Below are 22,805 nucleotides of genomic sequence, written 5' to 3' on the forward strand. Positions count from 1 at the left end.
GTTTTTTCTTTTTTTAACTAGTTGCGGCCATTTTATTCAAGTTTGGGTCAAAAATGCCGAGTTGTGGCAAAATGACCATGAATAATAATAAGAAGAAGAAACCAGGCAATGACAAAGACAAAGAGAATGGCCAATAATCAAGTATATCCACAAAAAAGCTTTAGAAAAAATGCTCAAATAAGGATTAACATTCAAATAATTTAAACTCCCGATTGACCTTTTTTTTTTGCAGTGGAGGCCCGAGCAGCTCTGACTTGTCTCTATTGATTTGAATAAACGCTGGCGGTTTGTGTGCGAGGACAGCTCCATCTTTTCATGAGTCAGATGGATGGCTCTTTGATTTGTTGCAGGGTGATACATCACACTCGGGGAGGACTAGTTAGCTGATCCCGAGACAAGGACTAAAGCAGAGCAGATCAATGGCTTTTATTGTTCAGCACAAGTATTATGGAAGAGATTCGTTATTGAAAAAGACATTTAATACTGTTTGAGCTGTAGTCGTAGGACCAAAGGTGTATTGACTGGAAGAGACATGAAAAATTATTCCGGTTGATACTAAACAGGACGTCTTGATGTAGCGTTGTGTCATTCACTCATTCACAGATGTCTGAGTTGTCCATGACAATTTGTCCTTCTCGCTCTCCATTCCGGTCGTCTCCAGAGGTCGGAACTCTGAATTGCGGTATATTACGCCAACGAGTCAATTGATTATTAGAAACTAGTGTTGTGCTGAAGTCAGTCAAAATGTGGATCAAATGATGTTGGTTTGACGTTTGTTTTTATACTGTTTATAAAGGTTTGTTTGAGACATATTATGTGGACATTAGCAACATTAGCATAACAGCATTAACCGCATAGGCCAGTAGAGAGGAAGGGAAAAGAACATCTATCTTTCAACATTTTAACTGTTGTATGTTTAAGTTTGATGAAAATCCAACATGCTGCATGTCTCAGGCCCAGACATTTACTCAGCGTTTCCATATATGAATTTTGGTTTGCATTTTTCACCTTTATGCAGTCCTCCTAAAGATGTGAGACAGGCCTCTACTCTATGTTCAAATCCAGGTTAAAAACTGCTCTGTTTGACTGAAATTATTCTATTAGCATTTTTTCTCTTTATGCATTTATCTTTTTTATTGTGAGTTTAATGCATTGTCCTGTTTTTTAAAACACTTTCAATTACTTTGTACAAATTGTGCTCTACTACTGACCTTGCCTTGCCTACTTCCTGTATCAGCAAAAGGACAAAGCAAAGCCAACGGAAGGACACAAGAGTATCGAACCCGACACATCGAAGTCAGATCGAAACACCAGTGTGTGTCCAACAATTCAATATTATTTTGAGAACCGTCCAATCCCCAGTGTAAATCCATGAACTCAAATTTGATTTTTTTTTTCAGGGCTCACCTGGCAATATCTCAAAGCACGCTAGTGTTCCCCAGTACGCTGATTCAGAATCAAGGTTGTGGCTCCCCCTTTAGATCACCTTACCCCCATATCACTGTTTAACTTCCAAATATATCCAAACCAATCATAGAAAATAATAGGCCATTGTGGAGACTGCTGCCTGAGCACTTGGCCGAGTCCCTTATGCATGAAGGACGCAAGAGGCCGACCGCCTTTCTCTCAAACACACACACACACAGACACACACACACACACACAAACAGTCCGAAATATTGGATCTGCTATGCGCCTTTTCACCGCGTTTCATATTACCAGCTCATTCTCTTGTGTCGGGCCTGGTTTCCCCGTTAGCCGCATCATTTCGACAGCCCTCGCCGTTATTAGGGTGCGCTGATTGGGTGCCGCTTCCATGCCAAGAACAAAGCCCCGATTACAAAGCCGGCTATTATGTGGTTTTGGTCCCATGTGTCGCCAGGAAACAATGTGGCAAGCAGGACATAGTCGGAAGAGTATCTGATGAGATGGATAGTGGATGTCTAAGTGCAAATTGTAAGAAGCAGGGTGTAAAAAATAGTGATTCACAACAAGAAAAAAAAAGTTGAATGCTAAAATGTGAAGAGAAAAACTGCTACCATGGCTTCAGTAGTAGTTTCTAAGTCGGGTTGCATTAGTCTTAGGCTATTCTGTCAAACGTTCACAATGAAGCGGTTGCACAATGATTTGGCAGTTTTTTAAAGACCAGATGCCCCGTCAAAAGAGGTTCGAACTCCTTGTCAACTGTTTCTATTTTGAGTATTTTAAGATGATAACGTAAAACCATATGATAATTCCTTACAAGACAGTCATTTTCTGGTAGGAGAAGGATGTGGGGTTACCATCCTGTCCATGGTTAAAATAGGGGTTGCTTGGAGAAAAAGGTTGGGAACCAGCAAGTTCTAATTCAATTGGTTTTTGCCCCCTAAACCTGTCAGACCACTCTTGTTCCAGTCTACTGCAGGACAAAGAACAGATTAGGTGTGAACAAGGGGCTTAGAGATGTCTAGAGACAAACTCGCTAATAAAAACAGCTCTCATACATTTGACCAACACTTATGGCAAATGGCAGATAAACAACAACTCAAGTCACTTTATTTACAAAAAGATACATTTCTAAATTTCACTTTAACCCGAGAACTACAATTGAGGCATCTTGATTTGAATCTCGGAGATCCCACTAACACACGTAGACGTGTGTGTAGAAGTGTGAGTATAAGTGAGTGTAGAAGCGTGTGTAGAAGCGTGTGTAGAAGCGTGTGTAGAAGCGAGTGTAGAAGCGTGTGTAGAAGCGAGTGTAGAAGCGTGTGTAGAAGCGTGTGTAGAAGCGAGTGTAGAAGCGAGTGTAGAAGCGTGTGTAGAAGCGAGTGTAGAAGCGTGTATAGAAGCGAGTGTAGAAGCGTGTATAGAAGCGAGTGTAGAAGCGTGTGTAGAAGCGTGTGTAGAAGCGTGTGTAGAAGCGAGTGTAGAAGCGAGTGTAGAAGCGTGTGTAGAAGCGAGTGTAGAAGCGTGTGTAGAAGCGTGTGTAGAAGCGAGTGTAGAAGCGTGTGTAGAAGCGAGTGTAGAAGCGTGTGTAGAAGCGAGTGTAGAAGCGTGTGTAGAAGCGAGTGTAGAAGCGTGTGTAGAAGCGAGTGTAGAAGCGTGTGTAGAAGTTTGTGTAGAAGCGTGTGTAGAAGCGAGTGTAGAAGCGTGTGTAGAAGCGAGTGTAGAAGCGAGTGTAGAAGCGTGTGTAGAAGCGAGTGTAGAAGCGTGTGTAGAAGCGAGTGTAGAAGCGTGTGTAGAAGCGTGTATAGAAGCGAGTGTAGAAGCGTGTGTAGAAGCGTGTGTAGAAGCATGTGTAGAAGCGTGTGTAGAAGCGAGTGTAGAAGCATGTGTAGAAGCGTGTGTAGAAGCGTGTGTAGAAGCGAGTGTAGAAGCGTGTGTAGAAGCGTGTGTAGAAGCATGTGTAGAAGCGTGTGTAGAAGCGTGTGTAGAAGCGTGTGTAGAAGCGAGTGTAGAAGCGAGTGTAGAAGCGTGTGTAGAAGCGAGTGTAGAAGCGTGTGTAGAAGCGAGTGTAGAAGCGTGTGTAGAAGCGAGTGTAGAAGCGTGTGTAGAAGCGAGTGTAGAAGCGTGTGTAGAAGCGAGTGTAGAAGCGTGTGTAGAAGCGTGTATAGAAGCGAGTGTAGAAGCGTGTGTAGAAGCGTGTGTAGAAGCATGTGTAGAAGCGTGTGTAGAAGCGAGTGTAGAAGCATGTGTAGAAGCGTGTGTAGAAGCGTGCATAGAAGCGAGTGTCGAAGCGAGTGTCGAAGCGTGTGTAGAAGTGTAGAAGCATTTATTTTGCTATGGAACCTACCTAGACGACTGAGGGATTACACACACGGTACATTAGACGCCGCTCACACTTAATCGTTCTCGTAATCAGAGTTCTCTGTGCGCTTAAACAAGTGTTTCTTTGGGAAGCTCTGACTTACAGTACCACCTAAGGAGCAAGAGCAGACAGTTAATCCTGTGAATGTGATGAGGCAGGTCAGAATGTGTCTGAATATGAGACGCTTAATCCCATTTTTATATGAGAGAGTGAGAGTTTAATGTCGTGGAACATTCCAGAAAAAAGCAAGAACATCTCCATGGAAGCAAGGCGGACCCCACATCTGAAAAGGTACACAGTGCACCTTTTGCAATAGATTGCGTTGATGTTCTCGAATTGATTAGAGATGGTTGGGAGATTTATTGTTTTTGGAGGAAATATCCGAAATTGAAATCCACAATGTTGAAACATCATTATTTGATTGACTCCACAAAATCCACAAAGTCCTTTTAACAAACAACAGTCATCCATTTGGAATAGAATCATGGCACTTTTCTGAAGCTATTGCGAAGATATTCTTTTTTTCACTTTTGTTTATGTTGACAGAGAAGAAATTTAACTTTGTGACAGTTTTTGTTTCATGTGGATTGGCCCAGTAATTATAGAGACATGAACCACAAATCAGGTCAACAAAACTGCGAAAAGGTGTGTGTCACATGAACGCAACCTGTCCCAAACAAACACCTATATATTCAAATCCATCAACCCATATTCATATTTCCGTGGCATAAGTGCCCCCTATTGGCCTAAACACTGTTAACCATTGTAGAAAAAGCTTCAGTTGTAGTCATCTGGACTCAGTTAGAAAAAATAGACGTTTCGACTCTCATCCAAGAGTCATTGTCAATAAAATGACTCTTGGATGAGAGTCGAAACGTCTATTTTTTCTAACTGAGTCCAGATGACTACAACTGAAGCTTTTTCTACTATGGAACACGCCTGGACGAATGAGGGATTTACACCGACACTGTTAACCATTACATGTAACAGGAGTTTGCAGTATTTATAAGAGAATAACGACGCAGTTCGCTCACATCTTCTGCTCAAACTGGTGCTGTGATTGCACTTTGTTTTGAAGAAAGACTGAAGAGATGAGAACATTTACTGCACAGCTGAACTCAGTCATTAGCACATGAAGATAATGCTTACGATGTAGAAAGACAGTAATATACATTCTTACTTATGGACAGAACTACATTGAACGTGTGCATGTGATTTTTAGACTTAAAGGTGGTGGTCCTGATCCCAAGACCTTTTGAACAAGTCTTTTAATGGTGGAAACATTTCTTAATATGGCATTTAATAAATCTATCTAGGTGTTTTGATTGAAAATATGTATTCTTCTAGATGCGACCTGTGACTTCTGTACTACTCCACCTGAAAAGTGACAGCACAACTGCTTCTGGTATTTCAGACAGCGGTTGCGTCGGTAGAAAAGGTTTCAAAGGTTTCGTCTGGACACTGTTATAGAAATCAAGATGTTTCGGTTTGAGCAGCAGCATGTATAATCTCCTGAGCTCTCAGTGGTTCTGCACAAAGGGATGAATTGTACCTGAACTCAAGCCCCGTACTTGCTTAAAAGGCTGACAGTTTCACTCCTACGGTTAAGGCCTGTTGAGGTCTGGTCATCTCTACCTCAGAGCTGCCAAGTACATCATTAGCAAAGAGTGGAATAAAGTTGAGCTTTTCAGAGCAGTTCCTTCAGATTGAAATTAACTTCAGTATGAAAAATTGACATTGTCCCAAAGTGCCCATTATTCACAGGATACATTGTGGCAGCAGGGAGGCAAACCACTATCACATCTTCTGGGAATGTTCAGAAGTTATGCGCTGAAGACCATTCTCGATATTTTTTTCAATTTTGGAACTATGTACTTGGGCATAAAATCTCCTGCCATGGACACAGTAGATGGATTCGTTTAGAATGTGCTTTTGGCAGCGAAAAAAAAAAAAAAAAGCCATAACAAAGAAATGGATGCCGCAAAACCGACGACCAAGGACTGGACAAACATAATAACATGATTTAGACCAGGGGTGGGCAAACTACGGCCCGCGGGCCACATGTGGCCCGTTTGTCTTTATAATCCGGCCCCCCAAACATGCCAAGTAATATTAAGGCATCGGTCTGCACTTGTATCCTTAATAAATATGACGTGAAATGAATAAAATAATAGATTCAATAGCCTATATTTGACAGAAAAGTGATATTTTATCTCATATTTAATTTTTTTTATGTTTTTTTTTTTTTCACACCAATGATCGTGAGCCGGCCCTCCGCTACTTGCCTGGATTTGAATATGGCCCTCGGAGGAAAATAATTGCCCACCCCTGATTTAGACTAATGGAAATAACATTCAAACTTAATTTGGAAAAGGAGAAATTTCTTGTTTAAATGTCTAGTTGAAGTTTTTTTTTTTTTTTATTGATGTTTCACTGTCTGGTCATTTTCTGTTTGTTATTGAGTTTTATTTTGAAAAACTTTTTTTTTTAAAAAGTTGACATCGTCTAGATGTTGACCTTAGAACCTTTATCTTAGAAGCCATGCATGATCAGCCTGTTGGGGCAGCTGTGGTGACAGAAATGGCTTACCATTGAGTGTCATTGATAACTAATGTATTATTGCTTTTATAGATGAACTCAAATGATATGGTAGTTAGGAGATATTGGTATTTTATGCGGTGATAGATGAGCTTTGACTTGTGAGTGGAGTCATCAGGGATTTTTGGGTAATTTTTGGCTTCTCAGTCACCGCCCCTTGACTTTTTGTTCCAGTGTCATTGTGTCTCATCAGGTCATTGGTATGTTGTTGTCTAAAGCTCTTTTCAGGGTTTTTAAACATTATACTAGTCATAAAGCCTTGGGGGTGGGTCAAAGACAGAGGACTTATTTCCTTACGGTAACAATAAACTATACTATAACTTTAAGATGGCTAGTTACCTAGTGAAGGAATGAGGGTTGAGGCTGAGTGGACTTTTAAAGAGAGGAGTAAAATAAAACTAATTACAAGAAGAGAAGTTGAGAATAGATGTTTTAAAGGTTTGCAAACAAAAATATTTGGAATCCTGGAATGGAGGCAAAAATGAATTGGGGAAAATGTGATTTCAATGGAGAAACTGGATTAAACTACACTGTATGAGCCTGGTTTGAACACATTTACAAATGCATTTTACATAATTGGTTAATTTAAAAGGGGATTATGATAGACATGAAGGGAAACCTGACACGTAAAGTAAACTAACTGACATTTTTATGTTGGAAATTCAAATGTTTTGCTTATTTCAAGTTGATAAGCCATAAACTGCGGTCCAGTTTTGGAATCCAACCCCCAACCCTCCGCCACAGTAGAGATAACAGCACATTGACATTCTCACCTCTCAGTAATGTGATCCTGGCGATTACGACACAACAGTGACAAGTAACATCTAAGCTCTTTCACTTCTTTACACACGATAACAATGGACTTCTCAATCCTGAATGCTCGATGCAAACTCGTCATTGTGTCCGCTTTGATTAAAGAATGGACGGATTCCACAGAAAAGATTAATCCTGGGTCCTCGCAGCACATTCCGATTGATGCTCGTCTCCGTGGAGTGTGACCGCAGCAGTAACATCCGAGGAGACGAGGTTTCACTGCTGTTTGAGTGCTTGTCCTCTCGGGATGAAAGGAGAGCCTTGCGTTGGCTTGTATAAGTCGACGAGACAGTGCCAAAATTGAAGTGGGTGGCCGTATTGTGGAGAGTCAAGTCAAGAGCCAAAATGAACTTTGAGATCCTAAGCAACAAAGAGCAGAGGTGGTAGAGCAGCCAAAAAGTGTACTCAAGGAAGAGAAATGTAACTTCAAAATAATGTGACTCAAGCAGAAATGAAAAGCCCAATAAAAAGTAAAACAGAAAACTAGAACTCAAGTAAGAGTAACTGTGAAAGAAATGACACACAGAAAGATGTGTAACTAAGTAGAAACAGGTCAAAGTCTGGTATGATTATAATTACTTGTGATCATGCAGTAAGAAAGTAATGCTTAAGATGGCTTATTTATGTGAAAAGGCGGCCTCTATCCTTCCAGTATTAGGCTGTAAATGTAAATGTGATTATGCCATATATCAACGTCTTCTTTACTTTGGATATTCCGAACAATCCAGGGCATTTCGCCAGGATTGTCTCTTGTCTCCTCAAGATAACAGTACATTGTCCACATGTGGGGCAGGTTGTGCACATGTGGGGCAGATTGTGCATTATGTCAGGCATGTTGTGGCCATGTGGGGCAGGTTGTGCTCATGTCAGGCAGGTTGTGCTCATGTGAGGCAGGTTGTGCATTATGTCAGGCATGTTGTGGCCATGTGGGGCAGGTTGTGCTCATGTGAGGCAGGTTGTGCTCATGTGAGGCAGGTTGTGCTCATGTGAGGCAGGTTGTGCTCATGTGAGGCAGGTTGTGCATTATGTCAGGCATGTTGTGGCCATGTGGGGCAGGTTGTGCTCATGTGAGGCAGGTTGTGCTCATGTGAGGCAGGTTGTGCTCATGTGAGGCAGGTTGTGCATTATGTCAGGCATGTTGTGGCCATGTGGGGCAGGTTGTGCTCATGTGAGGCAGGTTGTGCTCATGTGAGGCAGGTTGTGCTCATGTGAGGCAGGTTGTGCTCATGTGAGGCAGGTTGTGCTCATGTGAGGCAGGTTGTGCACATGTGGGGCAGGTTGTGCTCATGTGAGGCAGGTTGTGCTCATGTGAGGCAGGTTGTGCTCATGTGAGGCAGGTTGTGCACATGTGGGGCAAGTTGTGCACATGTTGGGCAGGTTGTGTAAATGTGGGGCAGGTTCCAAACACAGTTTGAGTCACACTTGAAGTTTGGATCAGGCAGAGGCTGCACTGACCAACAGAAAAGCCAGGTCTCTTCTTTAAGGTTTTTCAGAATTATTCTGTACACAGTGCCTCTATAGGCGAGGTGGAGGTAAGACTTTCTAGATATTTGGTACGATTGATATGAAGTGTATTGTGAACGCAAACCGCACCAGTTCATAAAAATGTAGCAACTTTTGTCCCTAATCGAGTCTCCTTCAGTTAGAAAAAAAAACTAACCACAATGTATGTAAAAACACAAAAACTTGTGAATTGAACAGATTGTTGTCAATTATTTTAAAAACCTGTTTCATCTCGTGGAATCTAACTTGATGTTTCCCCACCTACTGTAAATCAAATCCCATAATATTCTGCTTCACATGTTAGAGACCTGCACATAATGTTTAGATTTCTATTAGCCTACTGTTTAGCATCAGACATATAGTTTACATTAAATTAGCTGGACTATTCTACAGTATGGTATTAAACCTACAAACTGATCCCACGTTATTTGCTGAATATTTGCTAGTTGATATTTACGTGTGTAATCAATCCATTGCTGCTCTTTGGTCCTGTGTTTGGGGTTCTCCTAAAATAGACAAACCAAACTCTAAGAAAGTTGATGTGAGTTTCACACATACGCAAGGAGCTGCTGGTTTTAAAGATAATCTATATGTGAGAGACAGTTGTTATGAATTTTAGAAAATATTCTACGTCCATTTCAAAATGTGTGGAGTAAAATGACCTCTTAAGTTAACTAAGGTTGACTGTTGAATCAAATTGAGTCATTATTACAGTACTTGTTGTTATTTTGAAATCTGATTTTTGACATGATTGCATTGATTTTTACACATTATATGTACAGAATCTTTCTTTGGGGTTGGAACTGATGCTTTATGAGTCAGCACTGCCCTTCTAAATGTCATTTAGGAAGTGGGAATGAACCATGTGTGCAAAACATTTGGAAATGAGGCGGCCAAGCAGATCAAGGCTTTCAGAGAGTTTGGTGCAGAAATGTGGAAGTCCAAGTAAACACGACTTTAACCTTTGTGAATGAGGTGTTTGTTTTAGAAGGAACAATGCCATGGGTCAATAATGTTGCCAACAATGCATAAAGCAGAACACCCTACAATTTCAGGTTTAAAGCTTTACTACAAAGTAATTTAGTGCCACATGGTGGTGGAGTGGATAACACACATGCCTGTTGTCAGACCGCAGTGCATGAATCTGAACCCGGCTCTGACAATTCCATGCAAACCCCTGTTATTGTTCAAAGAATTGTCTTCTCATCTTATTGGACTTAACTTAAAGTGGTCTGGAAAATGTTATGAATTTTATCAATACATTTTTGACTGGAACACCCTTCCAACACGGAATTCATTTTCTATGATGGATCCCTCTTGGATGAATGTGGGACTACCCTGATATTAACTGGAACGGTAGTAACAATATCCAGTCGTTAATTTAACTTGCTTGCCTTTTTTTAAATATATTTTGCTACTATTATTATCCATTGTTCTATGCTGCGAAAACAAGTTATTTTTGTGACTTCTGTTCACTGACAATGGCAATAAACCCCTTTCTGATTCTGATTCTTAAACAGACCTGCGTTTTGGCTGATTTGTGCCCTTTCCTTGCTTTTTTTTTAATTATACTGGAATATACTTTTAATTACAACGTTACGACTAGAACACACAGAAACTGTCCCTCTGTTACATAGAGGTCTAGAGGTAGTACAGCTAAACCAGAGCAGATCTCTATAGTAACAGGCCCTGAACTCAGCACATGCCCCAGACCAGGCTACATTCTAGAATAAGCTAAGAAGACAGAACATGAATTTATTATACATTGCACTTACTTAAATTGATTATTCTATTATCATAACATAATTCAACATACCAGTGTTTAGTAAACCTTTAACACAGGTATGATATTGTGGACCCTGTATTTGAGTACAGACTGTATTGCGTTGTAAGTAATCAGGCAATACTCAGTCCTGCTGCACATGGATTTATATTTAGGCCGTGGCTACAGAGCCGCGGCGCAGTCAAATTGCCTCATGGCTAACCCTAACCCTAACCCGGCGCGGTCAAATAGCCCAGCAGTTTCAGGAGCCGCGCACAAAATAGCCTAGCAGTTTTGGACGCGTACCGCGGCTCTGTAGACACTCCCTTATATTTAAACACGAAGCTTATTCCGGTCATGTCCAGATTAAAGATTTCTATTATCTTTAATAATACAATGTTACATTAAAATACATCCAATGATAATTATTGTAAAGATTTAAACACTAAGATGGAATTGTGCACATTCATTCCTTCATTTCATTGTAATAAATGTTTGTTATTCACCAGACTCATTCTGACAATTGAATGCTTCAATTTACAATACATCAGCTGCTAGTTCCCCATGTGTACATGTACTTTTTTTCTCACTTTTTCCACTTTTCTCAGTTTATTTCACAATTTCAGAGCACAAATGCAACACATTGTTATTTAGTAGTGTTTAGTAGATGTGATTATGACTGTTTTGTCAGATCCTTCTCGAGTGTGGCAGAGATAAAAGTTCAGACGCAGGAGACAGAATCAGCTTTAAGTGCAAATTGCCCTGGTTATGTTTGCTAGCATTTGTACAAAGCTTAGCGTGAAGAGCAGAGCAGACAATGGAAGAGGCCGATGACCATGAGTGATAAGAGCTCTCGAAACAACACATTTGATTTTGCAATTGGAATGAAAACAATCCATAAATAAGTTTTCATGTTTGAATTTTAATGCGGAGCAAAACAAACGGTAAGATATTAAATGTACCGTTTGAGTTGCATTGTTGTTCTCGACTGTATAATCTGGTAAAACTGCCTATTATAGTTTGGCATAATTGTAGTGTCTGAATACAAGTTGTTTCTGTGGGTTTCATTTTCTGCAGGAAGAAAACTAGTGCTTGATAAGAATAACTATACTGTAATAATAGATTTCAACAAACTTTATTTTATTTTTCTATTTTAGGTATACAGTAGTTTTATTTAATATCACATTTTACTAGAAATGACAATGTGCTCACAGAATACAGACTATTGTTGAATACTCTAACCCTAACACCTAATCCAGTCAGCAGGGGAAATATAAAGCCTGTTGAACGAGACTGTGAACAAGGACAAACAAGGAGAGAGGGAGAAGAGCAGAGGAGAGCAGAGGAGAGGAGAGGAGAGGGAGGAGAGGAGAGGGAGAAGAGCGAAGAGAGTAGAGGAGAGAAGGGGAGAGGAGAGGAGAGGGAGGAGAGCAGAGTAGAGGGAGGAGAGCAGAGGAGAGCGGAGGAGAGGAGAGGAGAGGGAGGAGAGCGAAGAGAGTAGAGGAGAGAAGAGAAGGGGAGAGGAGAGGAGAGTAGAGGGAGGAGAGCAGAGTAGAGGGAGGAGAGCAGAGGAGAGTAAAGGAGAGCAGAGGAGAGCGAAGGAGAGTAGAGGAGAGCAGAGGAGAGGGAGGAGAGGAGAGGAGAGGGAGAAGAGCGAAGAGAGGAGAGGAGAGGAGAGAAGGGTAGAGGAGAGGAGAGTAGAGGGAGGAGAGCAGAGTAGAGGGAGGAGAGCAGAGGACAGCATAGGAGAGGAGAGCAGAGGAGAGGGAGGAGAGGAGAGGAGAGGGAAAAGTGGAGAGGAGAGGGAGAGGAGCGAAGAGAGGAGAGGAGAGGAGAGAAGGGTAGAGGAGAGGAGAGTAGAGGGAGGAGAGCAGAGTAGAGGGAGGAGAGCAGAGGACAGCATAGGAGAGGAGAGCAGAGGAGAGGGAGGAGAGGAGAGGGAAAAGTGGAGAGGAGAGGGAGAGGAGCGAAGAGAGGAGAGGAGAGGAGAGAAGGGTAGAGGAGAGGAGAGTAGAGGGAGGAGAGCAGAGTAGAGGGAGGAGAGCAGAGGACAGCAAAGGAGAGGAGAGCAGAGGAGAGGGAGGAGAGGAGAGGAGAGGGAAGAGTGGAGAGGAGAGGGAGAAGAGCAGAGGAAAGGAGAGGGAGGAGAGTAGAGGAGAGCGAGAAGAGTAGAGGAGAACAGAGGATGGCAGAGGAGAGCAGGGGAGAATAGAGGAGAGGGAGGAGAGCAGAGGAAAGGAGAGGGAGGAGAGTAGAGGAGAGTGAGGAGAGGAGAGAGAGAAGAGCGAGGAGAGTAGAGGAGAACAGAGGAGAGCAAGGGAGAATAGAGGAGAGGGAGGAGAGCAGAGGATAGGAGAGGAGAGCAGAGGAGAGGGAGGAGAGGAGAGGGAAAAGTGGAGAGGAGAGGGAGAGAAGGGTAGAGGAGATGAGAGTAGAGGGAGGAGAGCAGAGTAGAGGGAGGAGAGCAGAGGACAGCAAAGGAGAGGAGAGCAGAGGAGAGGGAGGAGAGGAGAGGAGAGGGAAGAGTGGAGAGGAGAGGGAGAAGAGCAGAGGAAAGGAGAGGGAGGAGAGTAGAGGAGAGCGAGAAGAGTAGAGGAGAACAGAGGATGGCAGAGGAGAGCAGGGGAGAATAGAGGAGAGGGAGGAAAGCAGAGGAAAGGAGAGGGAGGAGAGTAGAGGAGAGTGAGGAGAGGAGAGAGAGAAGAGCGAGGAGAGGAGAGGAGAACAGAGGAGAGCAAGGGAGAATAGAGGAGAGGGAGGAGAGCAGAGGAGAGCGAGGAGAGGGGGGAGAGCAGAGGAGAACAGAGGAGGGTTGGCATTAGATTAGACCCCAGCTGACTCACGGATGGCAGCGACCAAAACCAGTCCCGCTGATACACCTCAGGCAATAATTTTCTCTCTTGGGTCCAAATCCGCTCTCTTGTCCCTAACCCTAACCCAGTGTCTGAAGCGTATCGAGGGCCGCCATATAATGATTGTCTTTTTGGGCCGCCATGAGGGCCGCCATATTGGAGCCAATTCTGACTTCCGTGAGCCAGCGGGGGTCTGATCTAGTACTGACCAATAGAGGAGAGGGGGGAGAGCAGAGGAGAGGGGGAGAGCAGAGGAGAGGGGGGAGAGCAGAGGAGAGGGAGGAGAGGGGGGAGAGCAGAGGAGAGGGAGGAGAGCAGAGGAGAGGGGGGGAGCAGAGGAGAGGAAGGAGAGCAGAGGAGAGGGGGAGAGCAGAGGAGAGGAAGGAGAGCAGAGGAGAGGGGGAGAGCAGAGGAGAGGAAGGAGAGCAGAGGAGAGTTGGAGAGCAGAGGAGAGTGGGAGAGCAGAGGAGAGGAAGGAGAGCAGAGGAGAGTGGGAGAGCAGAGGAGAGGGGGAGAGCAGAGGAAGGAGAGCAGAGGAGAGGGGGAGAGCAGAGGAGAGGAAGGAGAGCAGAGGAGAGGGGGAGAGCAGAGGAGAGGAAGGAGAGCAGAGGAGAGTGGGAGAGCAGAGGAGAGGGGGAGAGCAGAGGAAGGAGAGCAGAGGAGAGGGGGAGAGCAGAGGAGAGGAAGGAGAGCAGAGGAGAGGGGGGGAGCAGAGGAGAGGAAGGAGAGCAGAGGAGAGGGGGAGAGCAGAGGAGAGGAAGGAGAGCAGAGGAGAGGGGGAGAGCAGAGGAGAGGAAGGAGAGCAGAGGAGAGTTGGAGAGCAGAGGAGAGTGGGAGAGCAGAGGAGAGGAAGGAGAGCAGAGGAGAGTGGGAGAGCAGAGGAGAGGGGGAGAGCAGAGGAAGGAGAGCAGAGGAGAGGGGGAGAGCAGAGGAGAGGAAGGAGAGCAGAGGAGAGGGGGAGAGCAGAGGAGAGGAAGGAGAGCAGAGGAGAGGGGGAGAGCAGAGGAGAGTAGGTTCAGTGTCTCAAAGTTTCATACTGAAGGAGTCGAGCTCCTGTTCCCCATGAGTTTAGATTACAGTTACTTTGTACTTGCTGCTTTGGTTTCAAATTAGGAAAACAATATTTTTTTTATATTGTTTTGAGTATGTGGTTTATATTTTTCTTTATATTACAATATTTATGAATGCTCAGTTCAAAACTTCGCCGATATATCAAGATATGGCGTATGCTATATTGGAGCGCCCCCTTGTTGCTTTATTGAGTTATCGTCAGGCTGTCAATACGTTTAATGACATAGAGCCATCTCCGTTTCTCGTTTAAACTTCACTTATGACCAAAAAGTGACAGGACAGAAAACATAAACCACCTCACATTTTCTTACACTATTTGAAGCTGATGACCGCAGCAGAAATACTGGACAACTGTATTCCAGTACAGTTACTTTTTATCCGAATACAGTAACATTCTTAAAACCACAATAATGCATTGCACTACTCCATCGAACAATTTAACAAACAGAGAGGAGTAGAAAGGAAAAAAGAGGGAGGTTTTGATGAAGGTTGGGCTGCAGCAGCTTGCGGCACAGATGGTTGTGTCTCCATGTTGGACACTGCTCTCTCTGCACAGGTGAACACACAGATGATCACACACTTCACCACTCTGCAGCTCTTAAACTACATCTAATCACACGTTTGACTCTGATCCACCTGTGTGTGGTCTGATAACAGCAGACAGACCAGAATATTACACTGTACTTATCTATGGAATGCTGCAAGATAAACTATAAAGAAATAAAAAATGTATGGATGTACGTGACTGACTGTTTTGGAGGGAGACTAGATTGACTGGATGATTGATTGTATATATATCTTGTATGTAGGAGCCAAAATCTCTAATGGTGCAGCGTTGGGAGAGGCCACAGGGTGTCGCTGTGGGTTAGAAGCAAAATGTGTATTTAAGTAGGAACTTGGGTGGAGGTTGCTAGACGGGCAAGCACAGTTTGTTGACCGCTTCCGGCGAACTGTGATATGTGATGAGCTTTATGGTGAATATGGATTTTATTTGTTTTTCGGTATGAAGTAATGCACTGTTTTGGATTGATTTTAAGAACATCGTAATTAATAAAGGATGACATGAACTTTGGAACTGCCTCAGCGAACTCTTTGGAATCACATAACAGTGAGCTAGCGCGTCAGCAAAACTTTCCGTCTGCAACATAAGCAAATCAGTTGGAATTTGCTTATACATTGTATTTTATTGGCATTTACTCTTTTTTACTTTTACACCAACCTTCCCAGGAACTGCAAATGAAAATGAACAGCTTCAATATAACCTGGTACAAACAAACAATAAAATGTTTCTCTTATGGGGAATGTTTCTATGGCATTGTCCCCGATGATGAACAGATACACTAAACTTATTCAAATAAGTTTAGTGTATCTGTTTATGAAGCCTCTTATGAATAGACGGAAAGCAAGGTTACGTCGCCTCCTATGGACCCACCACCTGCAGGGAGCTGGCGCAGAGAGATCTGGGCAGCAGTCGACGACAGGGGCCTCGACAAACAGATTTGCGGACACAGAAACTGACTCATGGGACATGGAACGCCACCTCACTGAAAGATCCTGAGCTTGTGCGGGAGGTCGAGCGGTACCAACTAGATATAGTCGGCCTCACCTCCACGCACTGTTCAGACTGTGAAACCCATCTTCTCGAGAGGGGCCGGAGGCTCCACTTTACTGGGGTTGCCCACGAGGAGAGGTGGCAGGTTGGTGTTGGAGTTCACTCCAGTGAACGAGAGGGTTGCGTCCCTAGGCCTTTGGGTTGGGGACAAGTCTGTTATGTCGGCCTACGGGCCGAACACTAGTGCAAAGTACCTTCTTGGAGTCCTTGGGAGCGGTACTGGACAGTGCACCGACCAGGGACTTCAATGCCCACGTGGGCAACAACAGTATCACTTGGAGAGGGGTGATTTGGAAGAACAGCTTCCCCGATCTGAGCCCGAGCGGTGTTCAGTTATTAGACTTCTGTGCCAGCCACTGTCCATAACAAATACCATGTTAAAGATCAAGGGTGTCCATCGGTGCACGTGGCACCAGGACACAATCAATCAATGAACAACTTTACAGTGTGGAGCTCAGTCACAAGGGAGGATCTCAGATGCTCTGTTCCAGATGTCTCATGGGTGCTTCCCTGGGAGGAGTTTCGGGCATGTCCCACCGTGAAGAGGCCCTGGAAAGACCCAAGACACGCTGGAGGGTCTATGTCTCTCGGCTGGCCTGGGAACAGAGTTGGGGGAAGTTTCTGGGGAGATGGAAATTCTGGAGTCCCTGCTTAGACTGCTGTCCCCGCGACCCGGGCCCGGATGCGCAGAAGAAGATGGATGGATTCAAATAAAAGAATGGCTTTCTTTCATTTTGTGTGAGTTTAGTTTGAAATTGAAATTATTTGTAAATGTCAAATATTTTAGATTTCCTACCCAGATTTTTAGTGATACATGTAGAGCTCTAAAATGTCAAGTTGCCACTTTTCAAAGATAAAACCATGTAATTCACAACCTGCTGCTTGTTACAGTGACATGTTGAACTTTGAAGAATTGTGCTGTTTTGGAAGTCAATGGACTTATTTCTGTTATTAAGCCCTTTTACATCAATATTGCAGTTTAATATGAACAACATGTTCAATTATGATCTACTTATCAATACTAAGCACAAACAGACATAATATGTCTCCTAACCTATTATTATAAGCAGTGTTGGGTAAGTTACTTAAAAAGTAATTAGTTAAATTACTCAGTTACTAACTCAAAAAAGTAATAGTGTTACATTACTTTGGGATTACTTTTTTGTCCCACATAGAACATACATTATCTTTGTGGTATCGAGTATCAAGTATCGAAATAGAGTAGAACATTTTACTCTTGTGACAATATTAGAACTCAGACTGTGTTTAGACCTGGTTTAGACCCAATTTAGGTTGTTTGCCATTTTTTTATCTGTTGTTTGCATTCTGCGTGAAACGTTTCTGAATGACGATGACTCGACAGTAGAAATGGGTCACATCTCATCACAAATACGCTGATACGAGCCTGTTCATTTGCTCCCTAGACGTTACTTGACAGCGTAATTCAAGCCGGGGTTGCTTATATTGTGTTGGTGTCTTGTCGGAAGAGGCAGTTTGTTGCTCTTCTTTAGCTTCACATTTGCGTGTTGATGTTGCAAAGTATTTCCAAAGTTGAAACCATGAAACGCTTTCAGGACACACACCCCTGCCATGTTTTTTTTTCCCCTCCTTGTGCTCAACGTGCTTCCTGTTTGCAGCATAAAGACGTAAAGACGTAAGCACGCATGCAGAGGAAGTTTATGTCCTGTCGTTCAAGTAAGCAGAGCCGGTGACGTTAGTAGGAACTCAGTACTTTGTTAGTAACTGTGGTCTAATTCCAAGTATTTTCATGATAACGCATTACTGTATCGCAAATAGTGTGTTAAACATACTGTTAGAAGTGCATTGTTACTGTATGTAATGTAAACTTATGCTGTTAGCTGTACGTGTCCCACCTCCCGCTAACCCCAACCCTCACATCTCTGTTCCAGCTTACCTCAGTGATGCGTGGACAGTGAGCTTAGGATGTATGGACCTATGATCTGGAGCAGGGCCGTGTTTGTGCTGTGTCTGCTGAGGAGTGTGCACTGTCAGGAGGCCCCTCTAATCACAGGTAAGCCCCCCCCTCACTCATTATATGTTATATTTGTCTGAATGTACTTTATGTGTCAGTCTGACGGCTACAGCACGCACCAAACACTCACATCACAACATGCTGCTCAACACATCAAGGATATTTTGTCAAACGCACTGTTCTACATGCTAGATTTTTATTAAATTAGTACTGTACATGCTTTGGAAAATGTTCTGTAGAATCTGGAAAATGTAATGAACTTTGTATTTTCTTGAGAAATTGTGTACTTGTGAAGTTCTTGAATTGTGATATTGATGTTCAAACAAATGTCCTGACTTCTACATTGTTAGTGGACTTGTGCCAGTTAATGGAATAATCATTTCCAGTAAGGTTTTGTGTTTCTTCTAGGGAAGACTTTGTTTTAGAAGTACGTCATCTGCGGAGCGACGATGTTGATTGTTGAGTGTTAGTATACCATTAGTATACCATAGATGAGTGAAGGTTGTGGCTAACGGTTTTATGAAAATGGCAAAGAGGAGGGGAATAAGCGGGCAGCCTTGTCTGGTTCCCCTGTGCACTTTGAAGATTAGTGATGTAATAGACACTTTAATCTTTATCAAATTATGTATTAATAGTGTTTTTTGATGTATTTTGTATTGTATTAGGTTTGTGTCTCCTAAAAGCGACTTCTTTGAATGAATAAATGTATTAATGGGTACTTGTCAAATGAGGGAACTGTGGTGGAAAAGATTTGGGAGAAAGTCTGGTCCAAAATGTTTTAAATAACATTTCGGTAGTCAGTAAATATAAAAAGCAGATGTTAAAGGCTGACTAAGGTAGATTAATCATTTCAATTCATACAATGTGCAAAGTAATATACTAAATAGTGCTCAACAGTACTAAACTACTTTGAAAACCAGAAGTAAATTACCCATTAAAGACGCTATTTGCTGTGGTCCAAAGGTATTACTCATTCTGAGCATCCAAATTATTCACCGCAATGAGTTTATAAGCACTTCTCACAACTTTCAGAGCCTGTCACGGTAAAGTTGGCAAACAATTAGCTACAATAAAACGATCAATAATTAGATGCGGTTGTTATGGTCATTAGTTACCACATAGATGAAAAGTCCCCCAAACTATTATTTCTTCAGTTTTGAATTATGTAAATAAACTCTCACAAGACAGAAAAAGCCCTATGGTAAAACAGGCTATATTATATTTAGCTTTAGATTGCTCACTGCTGGTTTACCAGTCTGAATTTGAAATGCATGGTTCAGTTAGTTAGTTAGTTAGTTATGATTAGTAATTCAGTTATAGTCAGCTAATTAATTTAGTTTGTTATAGTCAGACATGTATGTCAGTTTTAACTTCCTGGCTTCCTGTTATATGCAACATTTTGAGGACTTCCTCTTTCAAAAGACAGGATATTTAAGTTGTTCATCCCTATGGCAATGCTTTGTAATGAAACCATGGATAGTTAGTTATTTTGCTACTACAATGATTCATTGTTGTATGTTGTTCTAGTTTGTGAATTCTGTTCACTGACAACCCCTTTCTGATTCTGATAAGTTAGTTTGATTTCCTCCATATCACATGTTGGGAGGAAACATGCTGACTTGAATGTTTACGTTACTGCCTAGTTTTGTGCCGTGTCAGCGTTTATCTTATCCTCCATCTCAGTTTGGGTGATCATATTAAAATGTAACCGTTTTAGTGAATATTTGTAGTATGTTGACATGGTTACTTTTTGCTGAACAAACATAAATTGAGGATACATTGAATGAAAATACATCTCAATCAATTCAAGCACACATCTTCCTGCCAGTAAACGCTTCACGTTACATTATTGAATTTCTGAGGCTCGATGTCTTTTATTTGACCTTTGTGGAGTACATTTAAAGACTGATTGAGTGTCCACCACCTGCTTGTGTCCTTGGAGCTGCTGCTTTGCCTGAAAGGGTTAGATTATGCACCTTTAAATGTATAAAAATCGTTAATCATAAAACATTTGTCCAAGTAATTTTTCACGGTTTTCACAAAAAATGGAGCAAGGCAGACTTAAGAGGGTTTTACACTTGTGTTCTATAGTTTCTCATAGGAGACCAAACTTCTATACTGCCCAAATAGTGAAATAAAAGTAATTAACTCCAAATATAGACAGTTAACTTCAAGATGAGTTGATGGTTTTATCAAACAACATATTCAAACAATAGAAGCACAAACTGGTCATGTTGCCAAATTAAATTTCAGTTTTATACTTACTGGGAGGAGAAACTGTGATTTTTTTTCATTGTCACAATTATTGTACCATTACTGACGGGTCTAGAGATTAGAATAAGACATAAGACTCAATTTGGCCAAAAATGTAAGCAGTTATATGCTTTGAAGCCGGGGAAATGTATCTGTACTTTTGCATATTCCTGCAATTCCCCTGTAGACTGGATCACCATGAGCCATACTGACCTTTGGAGTGGCTTTGGTGTAGGTTTGGGCTTGCAGAGGGAGTGTGCAGCCCAGGTGCGATTGAGGGGTTTGCCGTGAGAGAGTGGCAGCCTGCTGGCTCTGGGGCCCATTAGTGCTCTGTTCTCCCTGACTCACAGCAGCAGTCCCGACAACACCAGGGCCAGCAAGGAGAACGAGCAGCAAGGGGGACCGTCCGAGGGACAAAAAGGGTTACACAACGTTTTCTCTGGAACAACAGTGGTGTAGTGGGTTGAACGACAGCAAAGTATTGTCCTCTCACCCATATTACCACCTCAAATACAACTTCTATGAACGACCTAAAGCTGTGGTACCTACGTTTTAAACAGTTAAATAAGGAAGTTTGTATTTAAACCCTTCCAACTCATTCCTTGCTCTCACAAATCCTCAATAGAATTAATCATGGATTGATTTTTTGGAACCTTGCACAGCTATGGATCAGCTTTTTCACAGACAAATCCCTAAACAGCCAATCAGCTCTCATCCCAAAGTGTCCAAAGTGTCATTTAGACGCACATGGCTCTTTTTTACAACAGTTTAATAATTACAATAAAACAACTTGCGGAGTTTTTTTCTGCTTTTCTGCTTTTACAATACACTTTCAGGTGTGGAAACATACTGTGCTAAAAAAATAGAGAAAAAGTTGGGTATCCCAGTTTTAAAGCTTTAAAGTTTGTGGCGTACAAAAGTTCAGCCTGAGACAGGTGGACTCTCGCGTTTCTGCAGCGTGTACCAAACATTGAGCGTTTGCGCTCAATGCTTCGTCGACATAGATGCGTCTCCTCCACAGACCTTGCACGTAAACTCGACGCGTTTGACGCCTTGGTCTGAACGCACCGTCAGACCCAAGCTGACAACCACGTCGTCCGCTCGCTCCTCTGACATTTTTCTGTCTGCGCATGAGTCTCCGGGGCCATCACGACGCAGCGCTCTTCATAAATCTACATCAATCATCTGCATCTCTGCTTTTCTCACACATCAGCACATTCTGCAGATCTGAAGGTCGTCTCCTCCCCGCCTGATGCAATTTGAACCCACCGGTGTGAATGTAGAGCAGGCAAAAGGTATTGGGAGTTACCAGACAGACTCTGCACATTTACCTTTTTTTGTGTAAGATTAGAAAGCAAGAGTTGAACAACTACAATCTGTTCTTGAGTTTTATTTCCTTTTTGCGTAGTTTTTAGGCTCCATACTTTAACTTCAACCTAAGAATAATATATGTAACAGTGTAACAGTCTCTTACTTGGGTCAAAGTTTAGGTCCCTCTTCCCACTGTGAGTACCGAAATGATTTATGTTTTCGAATTTCTTGAAAACATCAGATTTTGTGCATTGTTTTTATAGTTTTGTCCATCCTATTAATTTCAAGACATAACTCATATGATCAGATGGTTGAGTCATTTCTTAGACCTCTACTTAGTCCTTCTACTTGAGCAATATTATTTAGAAGTAATTGTACTCTTACTTCTCTGCAGAGGACATTATATTCCCGAAATAATTGCACCCTTTGCCCTAATGTTAATTTTGCCCACTCAAATTGCTACTTGTATTTGATTGTGATTGATCTGTTCTGTATATCGTCCACGCCTGATGTAAACTGAACCTAAAGCCAGCAGCAATATAGAGCTTTTGATTTGGTCTCAGGCGGCAAGACGACTCTAAAATGACTCTTATATTCCATCTTCATAAAGGATTGGAGTGAAGCTGCACCCTCTCAGACCTGAGCTTGGCAGACGTGCTACAAAAGCTTTTACCGATGAAATGGAGGAATAAATCCAGCCAGTGAGAACTTCTTTAGTTTGCTTTTACTCTTGCCCTGTAATTGTGTGGTGTGAGAGACGAAAAGGGATATTATCAATGCTTCAATTATTGACAAGATCCGTTCTTAATTAACTACTTTTGGACCACTTTGCATTTATGTTTCTCAATGTGCAGTATGTAACTCTGCTTGTGGAGTGGAAAATGCAACTAATACTGGATTACCTGGGAAATGAAAACTGTGTTGAGTTACTAGTGTAGGCTATTCTTACTCGTCCCTTTTCACACATTTATACCAAGATGTAATGTATATTCTCTGGGACTAGCCATTACATTGTGGACAACATGTGTGGGATTTTAGGTAGTTAACATTCATATTTATATTTAAAAGGGGCATCATCTGAAGCTTGTTCAGCAAAACATTAATACCTACTCATTGTCATTCTCTGAAAGGGAGTACTCGATTCATTGACTGACAATTATAATTCTATAAAGATCAATACAAAGGCTCTATAAACCAGGATGACTTTGTATGGTTTAATAAACAAAGATATAAAAGCAATCTCAGGTCTT

The 22,805-nt window shown here is 42.3% G+C and overlaps 1 protein-coding gene across 1 annotated transcript in view; it reads left to right on the forward strand.

Annotated features, from left to right (window-relative positions):
• Nucleotides 1-22,805, forward strand: part of robo1 (roundabout, axon guidance receptor, homolog 1 (Drosophila)) — a 429,020-nt gene that overhangs the window by 32,607 nt on the left and 373,608 nt on the right. The window contains exon 2 of the mRNA XM_072460422.1: nt 17,909-18,030. Within this exon, the coding sequence (XP_072316523.1) occupies nt 17,943-18,030 (88 nt within the window). The 5' untranslated portion in view covers nt 17,909-17,942. The remainder of the gene's footprint in view (nt 1-17,908; nt 18,031-22,805) is intronic.

This window comes from Eucyclogobius newberryi, unplaced genomic scaffold, assembly GCF_026437365.1.
Source record: "Eucyclogobius newberryi isolate DKJ021-1_F unplaced genomic scaffold, fEucNew1.0.hap1 SCAF_10, whole genome shotgun sequence".
NCBI lineage: Eukaryota > Metazoa > Chordata > Actinopteri > Gobiiformes > Gobiidae > Eucyclogobius > Eucyclogobius newberryi.